Here is a 26241-nt window from a genome sequence, read left to right on the forward strand (position 1 = left end):
TGACTATTAAGATTTCAATATGCTAGTAAGATTTTTTTAGTCTATTCTATTATCATTTATTTTAAAATCTTTTAAACTATTGTTTAACTTTAAAGGGCTCGGACAAAAATAGTTTATTCTACATATAGTCGAAAATCTGCCAAAGAAGTAAGAGATAAATTGTTGGAGTTACATGTGAATTATTATGTTTTAGAAGAGGCATGGTGTGTTGTGAGAACTAAGTGAGTATTAACCATATGCTATCTGATATGGTATATTTTTAAGCAACAAATGTTTCACTTTATTACAGTAGTCCTGATTCTTTAAGAATTTTTATTTTAAATTTATTAAAATGTTATCCTGGTACCTTAGTTTAAATTATTTCATCTAGAGAAGTAAAACTATACTATCAATGAAGTAGAATTTAATTCCAAACATTATAGTATATTTAATATCCTGATTTTTCAATTTAACATCTTTCACTTAGCTTTTTTCATAATTTTTGAAATATTTATGAAAATTTTTATTAGATATCTGAAATATGGATTTGAATTTACAACAAAGTGAGATATTGGCATTCTGTATTATAGCTGAATTACATTGGATTTGTAAGACTTAAAAGTGACAAAACCCAAAATGACATAAGGAAAACATTCCTAATTAAAATTTTTTAATTTCTGAATTTTGAATCTCTAAAAATCATAAAATTCTAAGATGTGTAATTGATCTTATGAGGCCTTTGTTTAGGCTCCTAAGCACAGATATTAGCTGTTGCACATGACAGAAAATTCAGGCACATTAATTGTCTCCTAGAATGACACATTGGCAATCAGAAGAACAAAACAGGTTCTACAGTCACTTCAAAATATCATTTACAATGTGCAAAAGGTTTCAGAGATGCAAACTAAAATGAGAAAGTATGACCAACACTCTGAAAAAAATAAGTTAATAGAAACCGATTCAAGTAGGTCCAGATGTTGGATTTAGCAGCCAAAGACTGCAAAGCCACTATTACAAATACATTCAAAGGCTTAAGAAAAATGTATTCAACGAATTAAAAGAAAACATGGTATCCATGAGTGAAGAGCTATGGAATCTCAGCAGAGAAATAGAAACACTCCAGCCCCCATGGAAATTCTAGAGCTGAAAAGTATAATAAATGAAATGAAAATTATTTAAATGTACTCAACAACAATTTTGAGATGAAAACAGAACATTTGAACAGAAAATGCAGTGAATTTGAAGATAGATCAAGAGAGAATAGTTAATCAAAAGAACAGGAGCCAAAAAGATGATTGAAAAATAACCAAAGTCACAGACCTATGTAACATTAAGTAGTTCAACACATGCATAATTTTAGTATTAGATGTAATGAAAAAAAGAACATGACAGAAAAAATATTGAAGAAATGTTGTCCAAAAATTTCTCAAGTTTGATAAAAGCTACTAACTTAGAGATCTGCTAAGCTCAACAAATTCAACTGGGTGAAGCCCAAAGAAAACCAAAGCAAGGCACATTATAGTCAAAATGGTAAAATCAAAGATTAAGAGAAAATCTTGAAAATAAGAGAAAAAAATGATATGCTATATAAACATCTGACTTCCCAACATAAATAGTGGAAATTATCAGACACTGGAATGATAATTCAAAGTGCTGAGGAAGAAAAATCAACAATTCTATATTTAATGAAACTATCTTTTTAAAATGGAGGCCAAAAATACATTTTTCAGATCAACAAAATCTAAGATAATTTGTTGGTAACAGATTTATACTTCAAGATGGACAAGAAGTTCTATCAGCTGATGAGAAATGATGCCAGATGGTAACTCAGATATACAAGAAATATTGAAATGCACTGAAAATGGTAAATATGTGGATATTAATCACTATATGTTTTTCTTCTCTGAAAATCTTTAAAAGACATTATTTAAGGCAAAGGTGATACCATTATATTTTTTAGTTTATGACATAAATATACATGACAATAGCACAAAAATTGAGTAAACCGTGGAAATGTATGATTTACTAGAAATAACCCAATTTAAATGGTAAGTAAATCATGATATGTTAAAGATGCTTGTTGTCTTCCCTATCAAAACCACTCAAAAAATAAACAGTGGGGAAAAAAAGAGCATAATGGCAAGCCTAGACATGGATGAACCTGGATACATTAAGTGAAATAAGTCAGCCACAGAAAGATGAATAGTGCATGTTGTCACTCATGTGGAAGCTCAAAGAAGTAGCTCATAGAAGTAGAGTAGAATTGTGGTAATTAGAGGCTGAGTGGGAAGGGTAGGGAGGAGAAGATAAGGAGAGGTTGGTTAAGAGATACAAAACTACAGATAAATAGAAGGAATAAGTTATAGTGCTCTCTGGCACTGTAGAGTGAATATTAGTTAACAGTAATTTATCGTTATATGTCAAGAAAGCCAGAACAGAGGATTCTGAATGTTCCCAGCACAAACAGATGGTAAACGTTTGCGGTGACGGATATCCTAATTACCCTGATTTGATCATTACACATTGTAATTATGCATTGAAATATCCCTCTATACTCCATAAATATGTACAAGTATTACTTGTCAACTAAAACTAAAAGGGGAAAAAAACCTAAACATATAACTAACTTAAGACCCAGCAATTGTATTGGGCATTTTTTCCCAGAAAGGTGGAAAGTTGTGTTCACACAAAATTCTGTAGAAAAATGTCTATAGCAGCTTTATTTGTAATAGCCTAAACCTGAAACAACCCAGATGTTTTTTGCAAGGTGAATGATTAAATAATAGTGATCTATTCATACCGTGGAATACTGCTCAGCAATAGGATCAAACTATTGATACACTCAAGATCCTGCATGAATCTCCAGAGAATTGTTTGAATGAAGAAAGACAATCCCCAAAGGTTACATACTGTATGATTCCATTTGTATAACTGTCTTCAAATGACAAAATTATAGATATGGATGATTTGTGGTTGTGAGGGGTTAGGGTGGGGTGGGAATGTGGGGGAAGTATAGTATGTGTGGCTGTACAAGGGATCTCTGTGGTTATGGAAATGCTCTCTATCACCGTTCTATCAATGTGAATTATCTGGCTGTGATATTATACAAATGTTCAAGATATTACCATGGTGGAAGACATGATCCAAAGACTGTACAAGAGCTACTTGTATTATCTCTCACTTAATGTGGATCTCCAAATGTCTTGAAATAAAAAGTTTTTTTTAAAAAAAACAAAAGAGCACAATAGGAAGCCTATATCAAACCATATCAGTAATTTCAAAGTGAAAGAGGACTAAATTCTTCCAAACAAAAGGCGGCAAACTGAATACAAGAGCAAAACCTATCTAAAATGCACCTCTTGCAGGCAGTCCATAAATACAGATATGTATATTGGCTGAAGGAACAATAATGGAAAAGATATCATGTGAGTAAACATTAGAAAAGCTGAAGTGAAAAATATATAAATATTAGAGAAGACAGATGTTAAGACAAAGAATATTACTAGAAATGACTATGTTTTAGAATGCAAAATAGTTCAGTACGGGAGAAAGATATAACAATTTGAGTGCATATGAACTTAAAAGAGAATTTCAAAATATATGAAGCAAAAATTGACGGAATCCAAAAGGCAACAGAGAAGATTAAAATGGAATTATAAAAATCACTCAATCCAAAATAAGGCAGAAGAAGTGGAAAAGGGAGATGAAGATCAGATGGAACAAAGAGAAAACACCGAGATGACAGACTTAAATCTAACCATATCAATTATCACATTAAGTGTACATGGACTTGTGGTAGGCTGAATAATGAGCCCCCCACGATGGCCATGTCCTAATTCCCAGAAATTGTGAATTATGTTACTCACATGGAAAAAGGAAATTTGCAAATGTGATTAAATTAATGCTCATGAGATGTGGAGATTATCCTTATTATCCAGGTAGGACAAATGTAATCACAAAGTCTTTATAAGGAGGAGGCAAATGAGTAAGAGATCAAAAAGGTGATGTGATGGTGGAAGCAGAAGTTGGAGTGATATAAGGCCACAAGCCAAGGAATGAGGCCAGCTTCTAGGGCTGGAAAAGGCAAGGAAGTGGATTTTCTTCTAGAGCCTCCTGAAGGATTGGAGTCCTGCCAATACCGTGATTTTAGACTTATGAGCTCCAAAATTTGAAAGAGAATAAATATATATTGCTTTAAGCAACTGTTTGTGGTAATTTGTTATAGCAGCAATAGGAAACGAATATACCTCTGAATGCCACAAATGAAAATAATTGTCAGATTGCATAGCAAAGCAAGACCCTACTATAGGTTACTTTCAAGAAATTTATTTAAATATAAAGAGACAAAGAGGTTAAAAGTTAACAGATAGGAAAAGGACATGTGAGGCTACTACTAGTCAGTGAAAGCTGGTGTGGCTGTAATAACATCAAAGTACATTTGAATGCTAAGAATATTATCAAGGTTAAACAAGGATTTTTGAGGTGGAGCCAAGATGGCCGAATAGGAACAGCTACAGTCTACAGCTCCCAGCGTGAGTGACGCAGAAGACCGGTGATTAATGCATTTCCATCTGAGGTACCGGGTTCATCTCACTAGGGAGTGCCAAACAGTGGGTGCAGGACAGTCGGTTTAGCACACCATGCACGAGCCAAGCTGAAGCAGGGCAAGGCATTGTCTCACTCCGTAAGCAGAAGGGGTCAGGGAGTTTCCTCTCCTAGTCAAAGAAAGGGGTGACAGAAGGCACCTGGAAAATCGGGACACTCCCACCCTAATACTGTGCTTTTCCAATGGGCTTGGAAAACGGCACACTAGGAGATTGTGTCCTGCACCTGGCTCGAAGGGTCCTACGCTCATGGAGTCTCGCTGATTGCTAGCACAGCAGTCTGAGATCAAACTGCAAGGTGGCAGTGAGGCTGGGGGAGGGGCGCCCACCATTGCCCAGGCTTGCTTAGGTAAACAAAGCAGCCAGGAAGCTCAAACTGGGTGGAGCCCACCACAGCTCAAGGAGGCCTGCCTGCCTCTGTAGGCTCCACCTTGGCAGGGCACAGACAAACAAAATGTCAGCAGTAACCTCTGCAGACTTAAATGTCCCTGTCTGACAGCTTTGAAGAGAGTAGGGGTTTTCCCAGCACGCAGCTGGAGATCTGAGAAAGGGAAGACTGCCTCCTAAAGCAGGTCCCTGACCCCAGAGCAGCCTAACTGGGAGGCACCTGCCAGTAGGGACAGACTGACATCTCACTTGGCCAGATACTCCTCTGAGACAAAACTTCCAGAGGAACGATCAGACAGCTGAATTTGTGGTTCATGAATATCTGCTGTACTGCAGCCACCGCTGCTGAGACCCAGGCAAACTGGGTCTGGAGTGGACCTCTAGCAAACTCCAACAGATCTGCAGCTGAGGGTCCTGTCTGTTAGAAGGAAAACTAACAGACAGAAAGGACACCCACACCAAAAACCCATCTGTACATCACCATCATCAAAGACCAAAAGTAGAAAAAACTACAAAGATGGGGAGAAAACAGAGCAGAAAAACTGGAAACTCTAAAAAGCAGAGTGCCTCTCCTCCTCCAAAGGAATGCAGTTCCTCACCAGCAACGGAACAAAGCTGGATGGAGAATGACTTTGACAAGTTGAGAGAAGAAGGCTTCAGACGATCAAACTACTCTGAGCTACAGGAGAAATTCAAACCAAAGGCAAAGAAGTTGAAAACTTTGAAAAAAAATTAGACAAATGTATAACTAAAATGACCAATGCAGAGAAGTTCTTAAAGGAGCTGATGGAGCTGAAAGCCAAGTTTCGAGAACTATGTGAAGAATACAGAAGCCTCAGTAGCTGATGCGATCAACTGGAAGAAAGGGTATCAGTGATGGAAGATGAAATGAATGAAATGAAGCGAGAAGGGAAGTCTAGAGAAAAAAGAATAAAAAGAAAGTAACAAAGCCTCCAAGAAATATGGGACTATGTGAAAAGACAAAACCTACGTCTGAAAGTGACGGGGAGAATGGAACCAAGTTGGAAAACACTCTGCAAGATATTATCCAGGAGAACTTCCCCAATCTAGCAAGGCAGGCCAACATTCAGATTCAGGAAATACAGAGAACGCCACAAAGATACTCCTGGAGAAGAGCAACCCCAAGACACATAATTTTCAGATTCACCAAAGTGGAAATGAAGGAAAAAATGTTAAGAGCAGCCAGAGAGAAAGGTCAGGCTACCCACAAAGGGAAGACCATCAGACTAACAGCAGATCTCTCAATAGAAACTCTACAAGCCAGAAGAGAGTGGGGGCCGATATTCAACATTCTTAAAGAAAAGAATTTTCAACCCAGAATTTCATATCCAGCCAAACTAAGCTTCATAAGTGAAGGAGAAATAAAATCCTTTACAGACAAGCAAACGCTGAGAGATTTTGTCACCACCAGGCCTGCCCTAAAAGAGCTCCTGAAGGAAGCACTAAACATGGAAAGGAACAACTGGTACCAGCCCCTGCAAAAGCATGCCAAATTGTAAAGACCATTGAGGCTAAGAAGAAACTACATCAACTAACAAGCAAAATAACCAGCTAACATTGTAATGACAGGATCAAATTCACACATAACAATATTAACTTTAAATGTAAACAGGCTAAATGCTCCAATTAAAAGACAGAGACTGGCAAATTGGATAAGGAGTCAAGACTCATCAGTGTGCTGTATTTAGGAAACCCATCTCACATGCAGAGACACACATAGACTCAAAATAAAGGGATGGAGGAAGATCTACCAAGCAAATGGAAAACAAAAGAAGGCCTGGGTTGCAATCCTAGTCTCTGATAAAACAGACTTTAAACCAACAAAGATCAAAAGAGACAAAGAAGGCCATTACATAATGGTAAAGGGATCCATTCAAAAAGAAGAGCTAACTATCCTAAATATATATACACCCAATACAGGAGCACCCAGATTCATAAAGCAAGTCAAGTCCTGAGTGACCTACAAAGAGACTTAGACTCCCACACAATAATAATGGGAGATTTTAACACCCCACTGTCAACATTAGACAGATCAATGAGACAGAAAGTTAACAAGGATTCCCAGGAATTGAACTCAGCTCTGCACCATGTGGACCTAATAGATATCTACAGAACTCTTCACCCCAAATCAACAGAATATACATTTTTAAGTACCACACCACACCTATTCCAAAATTGACCACATAGTTGGAAGTAAAGCCCTCCTCAGCAAATGTAAAAGAACAGAAATTATAAAAAACTGTCTGTCAGACCACAGTGCAATCAAACTAGGACTCAGGATTAAGAAACTCACTCAAAACCGCTCAACTACATGGAAACTGAACAACCTGCTCCTGAATGACTACTGGGTACATAACGAAATGAAGGCAGAAATAAAGATGTTCTTTGAAGCCAACGAGAACAAAGACACAACATACCAGAATCTCTGGGACACATTCAAAGCAGTGTGTAGAGGGAAATTTATAGCACTAAATGCCCACAAGAGAAAGCAGGAAAGATCCAAAATTGACACCCTAATATCACAATTAAAAGAACTAGAAAAGCAAGAGCAAACACATTCAAAAGCTAGCAGAAGGCAAGAAATAACTAAAGTCAGAGCAGAACTGAAGGAAATAGAGACACAAAAACCCCTTCAAAAAATTAATGAATCCAGGAGCTGGTTTTTTGAAAATATCAACAAAATTGATAGACTGCTAGCAAGACTAATAAAGAAGAAAAGAGAGAAGAATCAAATAGATGCAATAAAAAATGTTAAAAGGGATATCACCACCGATCCCACAGAAATACAATCTACCATCAGAGAATACTACAAACACCTCTACGCAAATAAACTAGAAAATCTAGAAGAAATTGATAAATTTCTTGACAAATACACCCTCCCAAGACTAAACCGGGAAGAAGTTGAATCTCTGAATAGACCAATAACAGGCTCTGAAATTGTGGCAATAATCAATATCTTACCAACCAAAAAGAGTCCAGGACATGATGGATTCACAGCCAAATGCTACCAGAGGTACAAGGAGGAACTGGTACTATTCCTTCTGAAACTATTCCAATCAATAGAAAAAGAGGGAATCCTCCCTAACACATTTTATGAGGCCAGCATCATCCTGATACCAAAGCATGGCAGAGACACAACCAAAAAAGAGAATTTTAGACCAATATCCTTGATGAACATTGATGCAAAAATCCTCAATAAAATACTGGCAAACGGAATCCAGCAGCACATCAAAAAGCTTATCCACCATGATCAAGTGGGCTTCATCCCTGGGATGCAAGGCTGGTTCAACATACGCAAATCAATAAATGTAATCCAGCATATAAACAGAACCAAAGACAAAAACCACATGATTATCTCAACAGATGCAGAAAAGGCCTTTGACAAAATTCAACAACACTTCATGCTAAAAACTCTCAATAAATTAGGTATTGATGGGACGTATCTTAAAATAATCAAGGCTATCTATGACAAACCCACAGCCAATATCATACTGAATGGGCAAAAACTGGAAGCATTCCCTTTGAAAACTGGCACAAGACAGGGATGCCCTCTCTTACCACTCCTATTCAACATAGTGTTGGAAGTTCTGGCCAGGGCAATCAGGCAGGAGAAGGAAATAAAGGGTATTCAATTAGGAAAAGAGGAAGTCAAATTGTCCCTGTTTGCAGATGACATGATTGTATATCTAGAAAACCCCATTGTCTCAGCTCAAAATCTCCTTAAGCTGATAAATAACTTCAGCAAAGTCTCAAGATACAAAATCAATGTACAAAAATCACAAGCATTCTTGTACACCAATAACAGACAAACAGAGAGCCAAATCATGAGTGAACTCCCATTCACAATTGCTTCAAAGAGAATAAAATACCTAGGAATCCAACTTACAAGGGATGTGAAGGACCTTTTCAAGGAGAACTACAAACCACTGCTCAATGAAATAAAAGAGGATACAAACAAATGGAAGAACATTCCATGCTCATGGGTTGGAAGAATCAATATCGTGAAAATGGCCATACTTCCCAAGGTAATTTATAGATTCAATGCCATCCCCATCAAGCTACCAATGACTTTCTTCACAGAATTGGAAAAAACTACTTTAAAGTTCATATGGAACCAAAAAAGAGCCTGCATCGCCAAGTCAATCCTAAGCCAAAAGAACAAAGCTGGAGGCATCATGCTAGCTGACTTCAAACTATACTACAAGGCTACAGTAACCAAAACAGCATGGTATTGGTACCACAACAGAGACATAGATCAATGGAACAGAACAGAGCCCTCAGAAATGATGCTGCATATCTACAACTATCTGGTCTTTGACAAACCTGACAAAAACAAGCAATGGGATAAAGATTCCTTATTTAATAAATGGTGGTGGGAAAACTGGCTAGCCATTTGTAGAAAGCTGAAACTGGATCCCTTCCTTACACGTTATACAAAAATTAATTCAAGATGGATTAAAGACTTACATGTTAGACCTAAAACCATAAAAACCCTAGAAAAAAACCTAGGCAATACCATTCAGGACATAGGCATGGGCAAGGACTTCATGTCTAAAACACCAAAAGCAATGGCAACAAAAGCCAAAATTGACAAATGGGATCTAATTAAACTAAAGAGCTTCTGCACAGCAAAAGAAACTACCATCAGAGTGAACAGGCAACCTACAAAATGGGAGAAAATTTCCACAACCTACTCATCTGACGAAGGGCTAATATCCAGAATCTACAATGAACTCAAACAAATTTACAAGAAAAAAACAAACCCCATCAAAAAGTGGGCAAAGGACATGAACAGACACTTCTTTATGCAGCCAAAAAACACATGAAAAAATGCTCATCATCACTGGCCATCAGAGAAATGCAAATCAAAACCACAATGAGATACCATCTCACACCAGTTAGAATGGGGATCATTAAAAAGTCAGGAAACAACAGGTGCTGGAGAGGATGTGGAGAAATAGGGACACTTTTACACTGTTGGTGGGACTGTAAACTAGTTCAACCATTGTGGAAGTCAGTGTGGCGATTCCTCAGGGATCTAGAACTAGAAATACCATTTGAGCCAGCCATCCCATTACTGGGTATATACCCAAAGGACTATAAATCATGCTGCTATAAAGACATGCACACGTATGTTTATTGTGGCACTATTCACAATAGCAAAGACTTGGAACCAACCCAAATGTCCAGCAACGATAGACTGGATTAAGAAAATGTGACACATATACACCATGGAATACTATGCAGCCATAAAAAATGATGAGTTCATGTCCTTTGTAGGGACATGGATGAAACTGGAAACCATCGTTCTCAGTAAACTATTGCAAGGACAAAAAACCAAACACCGCATGTTCTCACTCATAGGTGGGAATTGAACAATGAGAACACATGGACACAGGAAGGGGAACATCACACTCTGGGGACTGTTGTGGGGTGGGGGGTGGGGGGAGGGCCAGCATTAGGAGATATACCTAATGCTAAATGAGGAGTTAATGGGTGCAGCACACCAACATGGCACATGGATACATATGTAACAAACCTGCACATTGTGCACATGTACCCTAAAACTTTATAATAATAAAAAAACAAGGATTTTTAAATGAAGAATGGATTTATTTTTGAAGAGGATGTAGCAACCCTGAACATTTATGCACTTAGATAACAGAGCTTCAAAAATATGAAACACAACTGATAGAACTTTAGGAAAAAATAGACAAATTTACAGTATAGTTAGAAATTTTAATAGCCTTCTCTAAATAATTTGTATAACAAATAAAAAGAAATTTGGCAAGAATACGGAAGACTTGAATGACGCCATCAACCAGTATGACCTAACTGATATTTACAGTACACACCACCCTAAAAGAGCAAAATAGACATTCAAGCACACACAGACTATTTATCAAAAAAGACCATTTTGTAGGCCACAAAGCAAGTATTGACACATTTAAAATTTTACTTTATATCATGTAAAGTACAATCTCTGACTACAATGAAATTAAATTAGAAATCAGTAACAGAATTCTAAATGGAAATTCCCTCAAATGTTTAGAAACTAAGTAATACACTTCCAGATAATCCATGGTGAAGAAGAAACAAAAGGAGGGTTAGTTTCAACATATGTTGACCTAACGGAAAATGAGAACACCATCCTGCCATTTGTGGGATGCAGATACAGCAGTAGAGAGATTTGTTTTTATGTCGAATGCCTATAATAGAAAAAGAAGAAAGGCCTCATATCAGTCACTGAGCTTCCCCTTAAGGAACTAGAAAAAAAGAACAAGTAAACTCCAAAGTAAGGAGAAGAAAACAAAGCATAAAGATTAGAATCAAAATCAGTGTGTATCTCCCCCCCAAAACAGGGAAAAGTCAGTAAAACCAAACACTGATTCTTGAGAAGATTAATAAAATTGATAAACTCCTATCCAAACTAAAAGATTGAGGACAGAAATTACTAATATCAGGAATAAGAAAGATTTTATCACTACAGGATCTGAAGAAATGGAAAGGATAATGAGGGAGTTTTAGGAACAAATTTATTCCACTAAGTAGGACAAAATAGATAAAATGGACAAGTTCCTTGAAAGATGCAAAATCAAAGCTCACTTAAGAAATAGAAAATCTTATATCTATTACCTTATTATGAATGACCTTATGTCTCTTAATAAAATTATATTTGTAGTAAAAAGAATCGTCACAAAGAAAACTTTAAGACAGATATCTTCACTGGAAATAATTCCAATTCTACAAACTATTCCAGAAAATTCAAAAGGAGGGATTACTTCCCACCTGGTTCTGTGAGGTCAGCATTATCCTGATACCAACATGAGAGAAACATTACAATAAAAGGAAACAACCAATAAAAATTTATCATGAACACATATGTGAAATTTTTAAGTAAAATTGCTACAAATGAATCCAGCAATATATTAAAGAAAGACAATACATAATGTGCAAGTGGAGTTTATCCCAGGAATGCAAAGTTGTCTATTTGAAAACCAATCAGGTGAATTCACCATAGTAACAAACAGAAAAAGAAAGACCGCATCATAGTCTCAGTACATTCAGGAAAAAGTATTTGACACAATTCAGTATCCATAACTGATTAAAAACCCTCCGCAAACTAGGAGTAGAAGGTAACTTGCTACTAAGAATCCAAGAATATAAAATTTCTGGAAGAAAATATGGAAGAAAATTATTGTAACCTTGGATTAGGCTAAGATTTCTCAGACACAGTAACATAATCATGATCCACAAGAGAACACATTGATAAATAGGACTTCATTAAAACTGTAAACCTCTGCTTTTTTATAAACAGTGTTAGGAAGAATTAAAAGATAAACCACAGTCTGGGAGAAAATATTTTCAAAGCCTATGTCTGATAAAGGACTTCCTCTAGATGTATAAAAAACTCAAAACCCAATAATAAGAAAGCAACCCAATTAAAAATGGACAAAATAGGCCGGGTGCAGTGGTTGGCTCACACCTGTAATCCCAGGATTTTGGGAAGCTGAGGCGGGTGGATCACCTGAGGTCACAAGTTCGAGATCAGCCTGGCCAACATGGCTAAACCCCATCTCTACTAAAAATACAAAAAGTTAGCCAGGCATGATGGTGGGCACATATAATCTCAGCTACTCGGGAGGCTGAAGCAGGATAATTACTTGAACCCAGGAGGCAGAAGTTGCAGTGAGCCGAGATTCTGCCATTGCACTCCAGCCTTTGTGAAAGAGCAAGACCTTGTCTCAGAAAAAAAAAAAAAGAAAAAGACAAAAGGACAGATGGCAAATAATCACACAAAAAGATGCTTGATGTTACTAGTGATTTGTGAAATGCAAATGAAAATTACAGTGAGATGTAACTAAACACTTAATAAAATAGCTATAATTGAAAAAAAAAAACTGCCAAGTGTTGCTGACACTATGGAGGACTTAGAACTCTCATACACCAGTGGTACAAAAGTACTATGGTACAACCACTCTGCAAGACAGTTTAGCAATTTTATAAAAAGTTAAACATACAACTACTATATTTATTAAAATAAAAGAAAGCATAATCCATCCCAGTAATTGTACACAAATGTTCATAGCACTTTATTTTCTGTATTGGCCCCAAACTGGAAACAATCCACTTATTTATCAACAGATGAATGTATAAACACACTATTAGAATATCCAAACAATGTAAATACTACTCACTAATAAAAATGAACGAACTATTGATACAGCAATATGGATGGATCTCAAAATAATTCTACTGACGACAAGAAGCCAGACAAAAAAGAAAGCATGCAATAATTAGGATTACTAAACAGCAGAAGTAAACTTTTGGGAGAGATGGATATGTTCATGACTTTTATTGTGGCTGCTGTTTTACCGGTGTATACCTATGTTAATATGTATCCAAGTGGATACCAAATATGTGCAGCTTACTGAGTAATTATTGACCAATTATGCCTTAATACATCTGCTAAAAAAATCTGGCAGACTTTTACCCAGAATATACAAAGAACTCTCACACCTCAATAAGAAACAACACAAAATTTGGCAAAATATTTGAATAGAAATTTCACCAAAGAAGATATTTTGGGGGTGGAGCCAAGATGGCCGAACAGGAACAGCTCCAGTCTCCAGCTCCCAGCCCGAGCGACACAGAAGACGGGTGATTTCTGCATTTCTGTTTGAGGTACCGGTTTCATCTCACTAGGGAGTGCCAAACAGTGGGTGCAGGACAGTCAGTGAAGCGCACTGTGTGCAAGCCGAAGCAGGGCGAGGCATTGCCTCACTTGGGAAGCGCAAGGGGTCAGGGAGTTCCCTTTCCTAGTCAAAGAAAGGGGTAACAGACGGCACCTGGAATATCGGGTCAGTCCCACCCTAATACTGCGCTTTTCCAACGGGCCTGGAAAACGGCACACTAGGAGATTGTGTCCCACACCTGGCTCGGAGGGTCCTATGCCCATGGAATCTCGCTGCTTGCTAGCACAGCAGTCTGAGATCAAGCTGCAAGGTGGCAGTGAGGCTGGGGGAGGGGCGCCCACCATTGCCCAGGCTTGCTTAGGTAAACAAAGCAGCCAGGAAGCTCGAACTGGGTGGAGCCCACCACAGCTCAAGGAGGCCTGCCTGCCTCTGTAGGCTCCACCTCTGGGGGCAGGGCACAGACAAACAAAAAGTCAGCAGGAACCTCCACAGACTTAAATGTCCCTGTCTGACTGACAGCTTTGAAGGGAGTAGTGGTTCTCCCAGCACGCAGCTGGAGATCTGAGAACGGACAGACTGCCTCCTAAAGTGGGTCCCACACCGCTGAGCAGCCTAACTGGGAGGCACCCCACAGTAGGGACAGACTGACACCTCACTCGGCTGGGTACTCCTCTGAGACAAAACTTCCAGAAAAACTATCAGACAGCTGAATTTGTGGTCTCACGAAAATCCACTGTTCTGCAGCCACTGCTGTTCTGCAGCCACCGCTGCTGACACCCAGCCAAACAGGGTCTGGAGTGGACCTCTAGTAAACTCCAACAGACCTGCAGCTGAGGGTCCTGTCTGGTAGAAGGAAAACTAACAAACAGAAAGGACATCCACACCAAAAACCCATCTGTACATCACCATCATCAAAGACCAAAAGTAGATAAAACCACAAAGATGGGGAAAAAACAGAGCAGAAAAACTGGAAACTCTAAAAAGCAGAGCACCTCTCCTCCTCCAAAGGAATGCAGTTCCTCACCAGCAATGGAACAAAGCTGGATGGAGGATGACTTTGACGAGTTGAGAGAAGGCTTCAGATGATCAAACTACTCTGAGCTATGGGAGGAAATTCAAAACAATAGCAAAGAAGTTAAAAACTTTGAAAAAAAATTAGAAGAATGGATAACTAGGATAACCAATGGAGAGAAGGGCTTAAAGGAGCTGATGGAGCTGAAAGCCAAGTTTCAAGAACTACACAAAGATTGCAGAAGACTCAGTAGCAGACGCGATCAACTGGAAGAAAGGGTATCACTGATGGAAGACGAAATGAATGAAATGAAGTGAGAAGGGAAGTTTAGAGAAAAAAGAATAAAAAGAAATGAACAAAGCCTCCAAGAAATTTGGGACTATGTGAAAAGACCAAACCTACATCTGATTGGTGTACCTGAAAATGACGGGGAGAATGGAACCAAGTTGGAAAACACTCTGCAAGATATTATCCAGGAGAACTTCCCCAATCTAGCAAGGCAGGCCAACATTCAGATTCAGGAAATACAGAGAACACCACAAAGATACTCCTAGAGAAGAGCAACTCCAAGACACATAATTGTCAGATTCACCAAAGTTGAAATGAAGGAAAAAATGTTAAGGGCAGCCAGAGAGAAAGGTCGGGTTACCCACAAAGGGAAGCCCATCAGACTAACAGCTGATCTCTCGGCAGAAACTCTACAAGCCAGAAGAGAGTGGGGGCCGATATTCAACATTCTTAAAGAAAAGAATTTTCAACCCAGAATTTCCTATCCAGCCAAACTAAGCTTCATAAGTGAAGGAGAAATAAAATACTTTACAGACAAGCAAACGCTGACTGATTTTGTCACTACCAGGCCTGCCCTAAAAGAGCTCCTGAAGGAAGCAGTAAACATGGAAAGGAACAACCGGTACGAGCCACTGCAAAAACATGCCAAATTGTAAAGACCATCGAGGCTAGGAAGAAACTGCATCAACTAACGAGCAAAATAACCGACTAACATCATAATGACAGGATCAGACTCACACATAACAATATTAACTTTAAATGTAAATGGGCTAAATGCTCCAATTAAAAGACACAGACTGGCAAACTGGATAAGGAGTCAGGACCCATCAGTGTGCTGTATTTAGGAAACCCATCTCACATGCAGAGACACACATAGACTCAAAATAAAGGGATGGAGGAAGATCTATCAAGCAAATGGAAAACAAAAGAAGGCCGGGGTTGCAATCCTAGTCTCTGATAAAATAGACTTAAACCAACAAAGATCAAAAGAGACAAAGAAGGCCATTACATAATGGTAAAGGGATCAACTCAACAAGAAGAGCTAGCTAACCTAAATATATATGCACCCAACACAGGAGCACCCAGATTCATAAAGCAAGTCCTGAGTGACCTACAAAGGGACTTAAACTCCCACACAATAATAATGGGAGATTTTAACACCCCACTGTCAACATTAGACAGATCAACGAGACACAAAGTTAACAAGGATATCCAGGAATTGAACTCAGCTCTACACAAAGTGGACCTAATAGACATCTACAGAACTCTCCACCCTAAATCAACAGAATATACATTTTTTTCAGCACCACACCACACCTATTCCAAAATTGACCACATAGTTGGAAGGAAAGCTCTCCTCAGCAAATGTAAAAGAACAGAAATTATAACAAACTGTCTCTCAGACCACAGTGCAATCAAACTAGAACTCAGGATTAAGAAACTCACTCAAAACCGCACAACTACATGGAAACTGAACAACCTGCTCCTGAATGACTACTGGGTACATAATGAAATGAAGGCAGAAATAAAGATGTTCTTTGAAACCAACGAGAACAAAGACACAACATACCAGAATCTCTGGGACACGTTCAAAGCAGTGTGTAGAGGGAAATTTATAGCACTAAATGCCCACAAGAGAAAGCAGGAAAGATCCAAAATTGACACCCTAACATCACAATTAAAAGAACTAGAAAAGCAAGAGCAAACACATTCAAAAGCTAGCAGAAGGCTAGAAATAACTAAAATCAGAGCAGAACTGAAGGAAACAGAGACACAAAAAACCCTTCAAAAAATTAATGAATCCAGGAGCTGGTTTTTTGAAAAGATCAACAAAATTGATAGACCACTAGCAAGACTAATAAAGAAGAAAAGAGAGAAGAATCAAATAGATGCAATAAAAAATGAAAAAGGGGATATCACCACTGATCCCACAGAAATACAAATACATCAGAGAATACTACAAACACCTCTATGCAAATAAACTAGAAAATCTAGAAGAAATGGATAAATTTCTCGACAAATACACCCTCCCAAGACTAAATCAGGAAGAAGTTGAATCTCTGAATAGACCAATAACAGGTTCTGAAATTGTGGCAATAATCAATAGCTTACCAACCAAAAAGAGTCCAGGACCTGATGGATTCACGGCTGAATTCTACCAGAGGTACAAGGAGGAACTGGTACCATTCCTTCTGAAACTATTCCAATCGATAGAAAAAGAGGGAATCCTCCCTAACAGATTTTATGAAGCCAGCATTGTCCTGATACCAAAGCCTGGCAGAGACATAACCAAAAAAGAGATTTTCAGACCAATATCCTTGATGAACATTGATGCAAAAATCCTCAATAAAATACTGGCAAACTGAATCCAGCAGCACATCAAAAAGCTTATCCACCATGATCAAGTGGGCTTCATCCCTGGGATGCAAGGCTGGTTCAACATACGCAAATCAATAAATGTAATCCAGCATATAAACAGAACCAAAGACAAAAACCACATGATTATCTCAATAGATGCAGAAAAGGCCTTTGACAAAATTCAACAACCCTTCATGCTAAAAACTCTCAATAAATTAGGTATTGATGGGACGTTTCTCAAAATAATAAGAGCTATCTATGACAAACCCACAGCCAATATCATACTGAATGGGCAAAAACTGGAAGCATTCCCTCTGAAAACTGGCACAAGACAGAGATGCCCTCTCTCACCGCTCCTATTCAACATAGTGCTGGGAGTTCTGGCCAGAGCAATCAGGCAGGAGAAGGAAATAAAGGGTATTCAATTAGGAAAAGAGGAAGTCAAATTGTCCCTGTTTGCAGATGACATGATTGTATATCTAGAAAACCCCATTGTCTCTGCTCAAAATCTCCTTAAGCTGATTAGCAACTTCAGCAAAGTCTCAGGATACAAAATCAATGTACAAAAATCACAAGCATTCTTGTACACCAATAACAGAGAAACAGAGAGCCAAATCATGAGTGAACTTCCATTCACAATTGCTTCAAAGAGAATAAAATACGTAGGAATCCAACTTACAAGGGATGTGAAGGACCTCTTCAAGGAGAACTACAAAACACTGCTCAATGAAATAAAAGAGGATACAAACAAATGGAAGAACATTCCATGCTCATGGGTTGGAAGAATCAATATCGTGAAAATGGCCATACTGCCCAAGGTAATTTATAGATTCAATGCCATCCCCATCAAGCTACCAATGACTTTCTTCACAGAATTGGAAAAAACTACTTTAAAGTTCATATGGAACCAAAAAAGAGCCCGCATCGCCAAGTCAATCCTAAGCCAAAAGAACAAAGCTGGAGGCATCACGCTACCTGACTTCAAACTATACTACAAGGCTACAGTAACCAAAACAGCATGGTACTGGTACCACAACAGAGACATAGATCAATGGAACAGAACAGAGCCCTCAGAAATGATGCTGCATATCTACAACTATCTGATCTTTGACAAACCTGACAAAAACAAGAAATGCGGAAAGGATTCCCTATTTAATAAATGGTGGTGGGAAAACTGGCTAGCCATATGTAGAAAGCTGAAACTGGATCCCTTCCTTACACCTTATACAAAAATTAATTCAAGATGGATTAAAGACTTAAATGTTAGACCTAAAATTATTAAAATCATACAAGAAAACCTAGGCAATACCATTCAGGACATAGGCATGGGCAAGGACTTCATGTCTAAAACACCAAAAGCAATGGCAACAAAAGCCAAAATTGACAAATGGGATCTAATTAAACTAAAGAGCTTCTGCACAGCAAAAGAAACTACCATCAGAGTGAACAGGCAACCTACAGAATGGGAGAAAACTTTTGCAACCTACTCATCTGACAAAGGGCTAATATCCAGAATCTACAATGAACTCCAACAAATTTACAAGAAAAAAAAAACAACCCCATCAAAAAGTGGGCAAAGGACATGAACAGACACTTCTCAAAAGAAGACATTTATGCAGCCAAAAAACACATGAAGAAATGCTCATCATCACTGGCCATCAGAGAAATGCAAATCAAAACCACAATGAGATACCATCTCACACCAGTTAGAATGGCCATCATTAAAGAATCAGGAAACAACAGGTGCTGGAGAGGATGTGGAGAAATGGGAACACTTTTACACTGTTGTTGGGACTGTAAACTAGTTCAACCATTGTGGAAGTCAGTGTGGCCATTCCTCAGGGATCTAGAACTAGAAATACCATTTGAGCCAGCCATCCCATTACTGCGTATATACCCAAAGGATTATAAATCATGCTGCCATAAAGACACATGCACACGTATGTTTATTGCTGCACTATTCACAATAGCAAAGACTTGGAAGCAACCCAAATGTCCAGCAACGATAGACTGGATTAAGAAAATGTGGCACATATACACCATGGAATACTATGCAGCCATAAAAAATGATGAGTTCATGTCCTTTGTAGGGACATGGATGAAACTGGAAAACATCCTTCTCAGTAAACTATCGCAAGGACAAAAAACCAAACACCGCATGTTCTCGCTGATGGGTGGGAATTGAACAATGGGAACTCATGGACACAGGAAGGGGAACATCACACTCTGGGGACTGTTGTGGGGTTGGGGGAGGGGGGAGGGACAGCATTAGGAGATATACCTAATGCTAAATGACGAGCTAATGGGTGCAGGAAATCAACATGGCATATGGATACATATGTAACAAACCTGCATATTGTGCACATGTACCCTAAAACCTAAAGTATAATTAAAAAAAGAAGATATTTTGAATTATCCATAACCATACTATAATGATTAAAATTACAAAAACTGATACAACTTAAACTCTCATGTATTGTTGGTGGAAATGGAAAATGGTGCATCTACTCTGGAAAACAGTTTTGAACTTGCTTATAAAGATAAATCCATACTGAATCATACATAACTATGCAACCCAGCAATTCCACTCCTAGGTGTTTCCCTAAGAGAAATGATAACATATGTCCAAAAAAAGCCTTGTCCATGAATGTTTATAGTGGCATTGTTCATGGTCACCAAAAATTCAAAACATCTCAAATGTTCATTAACTTGCAAGTGGATAAACAAATTGTGTTCTCTATATACAATGAAATATTATTTAGCAACAAAAAGGAAGGAACTACTGAACCACAACAGAAGTTGTAGGAACTACAGCTCAGATGTGAATATTAAAAACATGCTATGGTAAAGAAGCCAAAAATGAAAAGACTACATGATATATTTATATGAAATTCTAGAAAAAGCAAAACTATAGTGCAGAAAGCACAGTAGTTGCCTGAGGCCATGTTTGGGGAAGATGGTAGATTGCAAAAGGGCACAGGAAACTTGTGGGGTTGATGGAAATTTTCTGTATTAACGATTGTGGTAGTGCTTACACATCTGTACACATTTGCCCATACCTGGCAAACTTTACACATAAAATAGGTGAAATTTTTATTGTGTATAACTTATACTTCAATATAGATGTTAAAAAATTAGAAATCAATTTTGTCTGACTCCTTCCCTTTAATGACTGCCATGCAGGATTACTCTCTAGGGAGGAATAGTGTCTCATTTAGCCCAGTCATTGAGCCACCCAAAATGGGAAAGCATTGAAGAAAACAAATTGCCATAAGAGTCTCCCGTCCCTACCTTGGATCATTTCATGCTAATCCAAGGTAGTTTATGCTAAAAAATATGAAATTCATCAGGAATTCGATTAGGTTTTAATTTGTCTTATTTTACTACAAATGGGCCTTATGTTTAGACGGTGATGGCACTTGGAAAGTATATGTTTGTTTCATCTTGAAAGTGTGCTTTTACATATATATTTATGAATGTATATTGAAGCTTTATTATTAGGACATGTCTTTCATTTGGTTAAATGAGATGTGAAAATGCAACATACTTAATTTCATTCTATTTTTTAAATTTTTAAACATTGAAATTGTTTTTTGAAATGACGCTTTAAAAATATTTCTTATTAAATAAATTTGTCTCTGAAAAATCTAGATGTTGTGTTATGTATCTATTTTCTCTAGACAGGAATAGATTTCTAATATGGATATATATGTCTATCTTTTTGCAGGCCTGGTTGCAGTATGCTTGAAATCTGGGATGTGGAGGACCCTTCCAATGCAGCTAACCCTCCCTTATGTAGCGTCCTGCTAGAAGATGCCAGGCCTTACTTCACCACAGTATTTCAGAATAGTGTGTACAGAGTATTGAAGGTTAACTGAGAAGGAAACTACCCATTACACTATGGCACAACGCCGTGTGTCAAAAACAATCACCCTTTGGCTTATTTACATTAATAAAAATCACAAGCTTTAATGACAGACACTTAAAAATAAGATAAAAATGGATTGAAAGTTTTTCTGATTACTAAAAGGTAAATTACTTTTCTGTTCATTGAATGTCAGCCTTGTTAAGCTTGTCATATAAATTATTAAATCATTCATGTCATACTGCATAAACAAATGTTCATTTCAGAATTTTAAAGAGATATAAATGTATATAAAAGAATAATGAATTTTAATAAATCAACAGTACGTAAGTCCTTTTTCATCCAACTAGGTGAATTGCTTCAGATTTTCTCTAGTACCAGAGTGTACCTGCTCAAACTCTTTGAACCACTTAGGGCAGAATAATGCAAGCTCTGAAATGACATCCTTAAGATGCTGATACTGGTCACAACTTCTTTACCTCTGTGAGGAAATTGTAACAGTGTGTCTTTTAAGGTGTTTTTATTTTACCAGCCCTTAAGAAAGATCTCTAATACCTTTTAATACTTTTTTTATAATTTCAAGTTGAAGTGTTTTTAAAAACACCTTGTTTTGTAGTGTTTTGAATCTCTTGAGATGTATTTACCCCACTAGATACATATTTGCCACTGGTTAGTTCTCCATCTAAGCTCAAGAGGTTATTCATCTCTCTTTAGATTCCAGTGGTTTTTCTATTAACATCCAAGTAAAATAGAAACTGCTATGGTATACAACCAAATTTTGGGGTTAAACATAATCAGAAAAGAAAATTCAGTTAAATTTATGAAGTGAGATTTTCAGATCCTAGATCTTGAATAAAGCAAAGGTCTTTTCATCTTGATGGCCCCAAAGCTTGTTGGTCATGGTCTTTATTTCTGGCCACTATCTTCTTAAATAATATATTTTTAAGTCCTCATTTATTTTTGGTTTTGGATAAGGAAAGTCATGTTTTCTAAGTCCTCTCCCCTAATTAAACCTACCCAACAATAGTGCTTTGAAAAGTGGTAGTTATCTTGAAGATACTCTTGCCAAATGCAAAGATAAACATTCTTTTTGTCTGCTTTAAAAATATAAAATATGCCAGATCTATAGTATTTTAATGTGCATCTACTTTAAATGAGTCATCTTGGGGTTTTTATAATTCCCTTATATTCTTGCCCCTCTATACTTGAAATAACAAAATGCCTTAATTTTATAGATTAGTTCTCTTATAGTAGACAGGCAGTTATATGCAGCAAAACCAATAAAGTTATTTTTCAACTTTCATAGTTGTAAAATATTTTATAACAGAATACAAAACAGCTAAGAAAACATGCCACATTTTAGCATTTTCAAATAATTTGTTTTTGGTGTAAGCACAGGATAAAAACGGAAAGCGTCAAAGAAAAGAGACATAACACCTAACATTCATAAAAATTCTCAAAGTATATTTTGGATGATGTTTTTACAGGAAATATTTTAAATAAGTTGGTAGAATTTTTAAAATGGTACTGTATTAGCTAATAAAATATTCAGTACAAATATATGTTTGGATTTATGCATTAAAAACTAATAAAATTATTTCTAACTTTTGTATTTGTAAATTATTTTGGTACAGGAGACAAATCATCTAAGAAAGCATGCCGCACATTTTACTTATTTTAGCATTTTCAAATAATCTGTTTCAGTGATGTGTGGGGCAAAAAAGGAAAAGAGACATAACACCTAACATTCATAAAATTAAAGTAACACATTTCAGATGACGTTACAGTAGCAAAGACTTGCAACTAACCCAAATACCCATCAATGATAGACTGGATTAAGAAAATGTGTCACATACACACCATGGAATACTATGCAGCCACAAAAAAGGATGAGTTCATGTCCTTTGCAGGGACATGGATGAAGCTGGAAGCCATTGTTCTCAGCAAACTAACACAAGAACAGAAAACCAAACACCACATGTTCTCACTCATAAGTGGCAGTTGAACAATGAGAACACATGGACACAGAGAGGGGAACATCACATACTAGGGCCTGTTGGTGGGGGGTGGGGGGCAAGGGGTAGGAGAGCATTAGGACAAATACCTAATGCATGCGGGACTTAAACCCTAAATGACGGGTCGATAGGTGCAGCAAACCACCATGGCACATGTATACCTATGTAACAAACCTGCATGTTAGGCACATGTATCCCAGAACTTAAAATAAATTTTAAAAAGTCAGTAGAACTCAACAAAAAATGGATGAGCTGTATTAATAAAATTTTCCATACACATATGATGTTTTCATATATATTCATGTTATTTTCATGTACTGTCTGTGTTAAGTAACTGTAAAGCCCTTGAAGATCCTGTTTTCTGTCTTTTCTCATCCTTCACAATGCATACATTTTGAAATTGAAATTGTTCTCATATAAAGAGAGAAATCATAGGTTGCTGGGCTTACTAGCCATGTTTACACTGGCAGTGCTCTTTCTTAGCCATTTAAAAATGATTCTGTATAGTCTTACACAGAAGGCAATATACTATGATGGAAATAGTGTGAGCTATGCAATGAGATGGATCTAAGTTTGAATACTGCTTCTTCCATTAGTTAGGTACCTACCATCTATTCAAAAGATATTCATTAAGCACTTACTGTATGTCAGGCACCATGCTATGGTTGGTCATGTTACTTAACTCCATGAGATTTCTTCACCTGTAAAGCAGAACTCACACTACCTACTTGGCAGGGTCATTATGAGTATTAGTGAAACAATGTTTTGAAGCACCTGGCACATAAAGGCACTCAACAAACACTAGTTTTTTCTGCACCGCCCCCGCCCCTGCTACAGCTCACTAATAACCATTTCAGTAATATCAAATTACAGAGTGAGGTTAGCTCATTTCAGAATTCCAAATAGTCTCACCTTTATTTGATGTCAACAAATAGGAGTACTGGGCTGCAGCTTGTTCTTATACAAATTTTTCTACTGAATTCTTGCCTGTATATATTTTATATTCCTTTGAAACAAGAGAAGATTTCCACCTAATTCAGTGAAGGTTTTTCCATAGTTTCTAGGATCCTATGTTTGCACACTAATCTGAAACTATGGCTAGAAGTGAGGTGCACACAAGCTGCAACAATTCCTTCATCTGCTTCATCCAGTTGTCAAAAGCTAATGCACAGCTTCAACAAATAATATCTGTGTTCTACCACTTTGCTGCTGATAGCAAAAATCTGAGTACTTTAATAATAAAATTATATTTATATTTTTATACATTACATGTTTCTATTATATATGAAGGACAAACTCATAGAAAAATTAGTTTTGAAGAGAAAAGGACATTTTAAAGAAGGGGACAATTATATATATACATACACATAGTAGCAAAAATGGCAGTAGCTTAAAAGTGGTTAAGATATACATACAGACACTGCAATGAACATCTTAGTGCATACTTTATGATTTTAAAGTTTTTCCATAGGATACATTTCATAAAGTTAAATTTCCTTAAAAAAATTGTGGACACCCTTAAAACCTTCAATGCAGTTAGCCTCAAATTACCTTTGCAAAGGTATGTGTGCACATTTTGGATTGTATGCACCACCAAAAGTTAGTGTGTATAACAATGCTCATTTTACAACACTCTCACTGGGATTAATTAGCCTTATTAAGAATATATTTTGCTAATTTGTGAGGCCCAAAATAGTATTTGTTATTATTTTCATTTGTATTTGTTCTATGTCCAGAAAAACTCACCATATTCTTTAGAAAGTGTACATCTCTGAAGCTCTGTATGAGTTCATATTCTTTAATTCATTGAGTCTCTTCCTAAAGGATGGGGATTGAGATAAGGGGAAAGCAAAATCTTTGAAAATTCTTAATATGAGAAATATAAGGACTTTTTCAAAAGGACAGGTATATATATAACTAACTTCATGCACAAAAGTCAAATTTAAAAGGGTCAAGGACTTAAATGAAAGTAAAATGTTTAAAGTCTTAGAAGAAAATAGGGAAATACAGATTAAAACCACATGGTAACATTTACATGTCGGATAAGAATTGGTGAGGAAGAGTTAATGGGTGCAGCACGCTAACATGGCACATGTATACATATGTAACAAACCTGCATGTTGTGCACATGTACCCTAAAACTTTTAATAATAAAAAAAGAATTTTTTAGGTAACTATCATTAGGTTGGATAAGGTAATAGATATATTTCAAAAGAGCAAGTGGAGGTATATCTTACCCGTATCTTTAGGCTGATGCAGAATTTTAAGGTTTAGACAACAGTGTGACATTTTATGCACAGACTGGCTCTAGGTATTTGTGGAGCTCAATACAGAGATTTTAAAAAGTGATTTTATAAAATCTACACTGTGGTCTCTGTTTCTCTAAAGTAAATGTTTGTGATTTGTTCCTCACACTACAGTGAGTAAAAAAGAAACAAGAAAACAATAACATAAATATTGAAGTATGTTTCAGTGTTGGGTGAACTTTGTTTTTAGATGCCAATGAAACTTACTTTTTGATAAAAAATTTTTAAATAAATATTTATAAACGGAAAAAAAAAGAATTGGTGAGGACAGGATGCCACAAGAACTCTCATGAAATTATAGGAGGAGTGTAAATTGGTACAGCCACCTTAGAAGATAAGTTGTTATTACCTAATAAGTTTTAAAGTATGTAGTCTCCGCAATTTATAGTTTCACCCTAAAGAAATGTTGGTACAAATATATCAAGGAAACCAATTAGAAGAATCTTCATGGAAGCATTATTTGTACCTGAGAAAAAAAACCTGAAAACAACTCAAAGGCCCAACAACAAAATGGATAAAATGAATATATTTCCATAAAACGTAATATTGTAAAGGAGTGAATGTGATCTACAGTCACAAGCATCAGCGGGAACCAATGTCAAATAGACTGTTAAAGATAAAAAATAAGTCATCAAAGGGGATATGTATGCCTGTCAGTATATATGCCATTTACATAGGTCCTAAAAGCAAACAAGACAACAATATTATAC

The 26241-nt window shown here is 36.9% G+C and overlaps 1 protein-coding gene and 1 long non-coding RNA gene across 3 annotated transcripts in view; one reads left to right on the forward strand and one right to left on the reverse strand.

Moving 5' to 3' along the window:
* Positions 1 to 22818, forward strand: part of DPY19L2 (dpy-19 like 2) — a 125380-nt gene extending 102562 nt beyond the window's left edge. For both annotated transcript variants that reach the window (XM_055293438.2, XM_055293439.2), the window contains exons 22-23: positions 96 to 221; positions 21073 to 22818. In XM_055293438.2, coding sequence (XP_055149413.1) covers positions 96 to 221; positions 21073 to 21223 — 277 coding nt within the window. In that variant the 3' untranslated portion in view covers positions 21224 to 22818. The remainder of the gene's footprint in view (positions 1 to 95; positions 222 to 21072) is intronic.
* The window catches only part of LOC129490046 (uncharacterized), an 86848-nt gene that overhangs the window by 22304 nt on the left and 38303 nt on the right, over positions 1 to 26241 (reverse strand). The gene's annotated exons all lie outside the window — the stretch shown is intronic.

Source organism: Symphalangus syndactylus, chromosome 9, assembly GCF_028878055.3.
Source record: "Symphalangus syndactylus isolate Jambi chromosome 9, NHGRI_mSymSyn1-v2.1_pri, whole genome shotgun sequence".
NCBI classification, from domain to species: Eukaryota; Metazoa; Chordata; class Mammalia; order Primates; family Hylobatidae; genus Symphalangus; species Symphalangus syndactylus.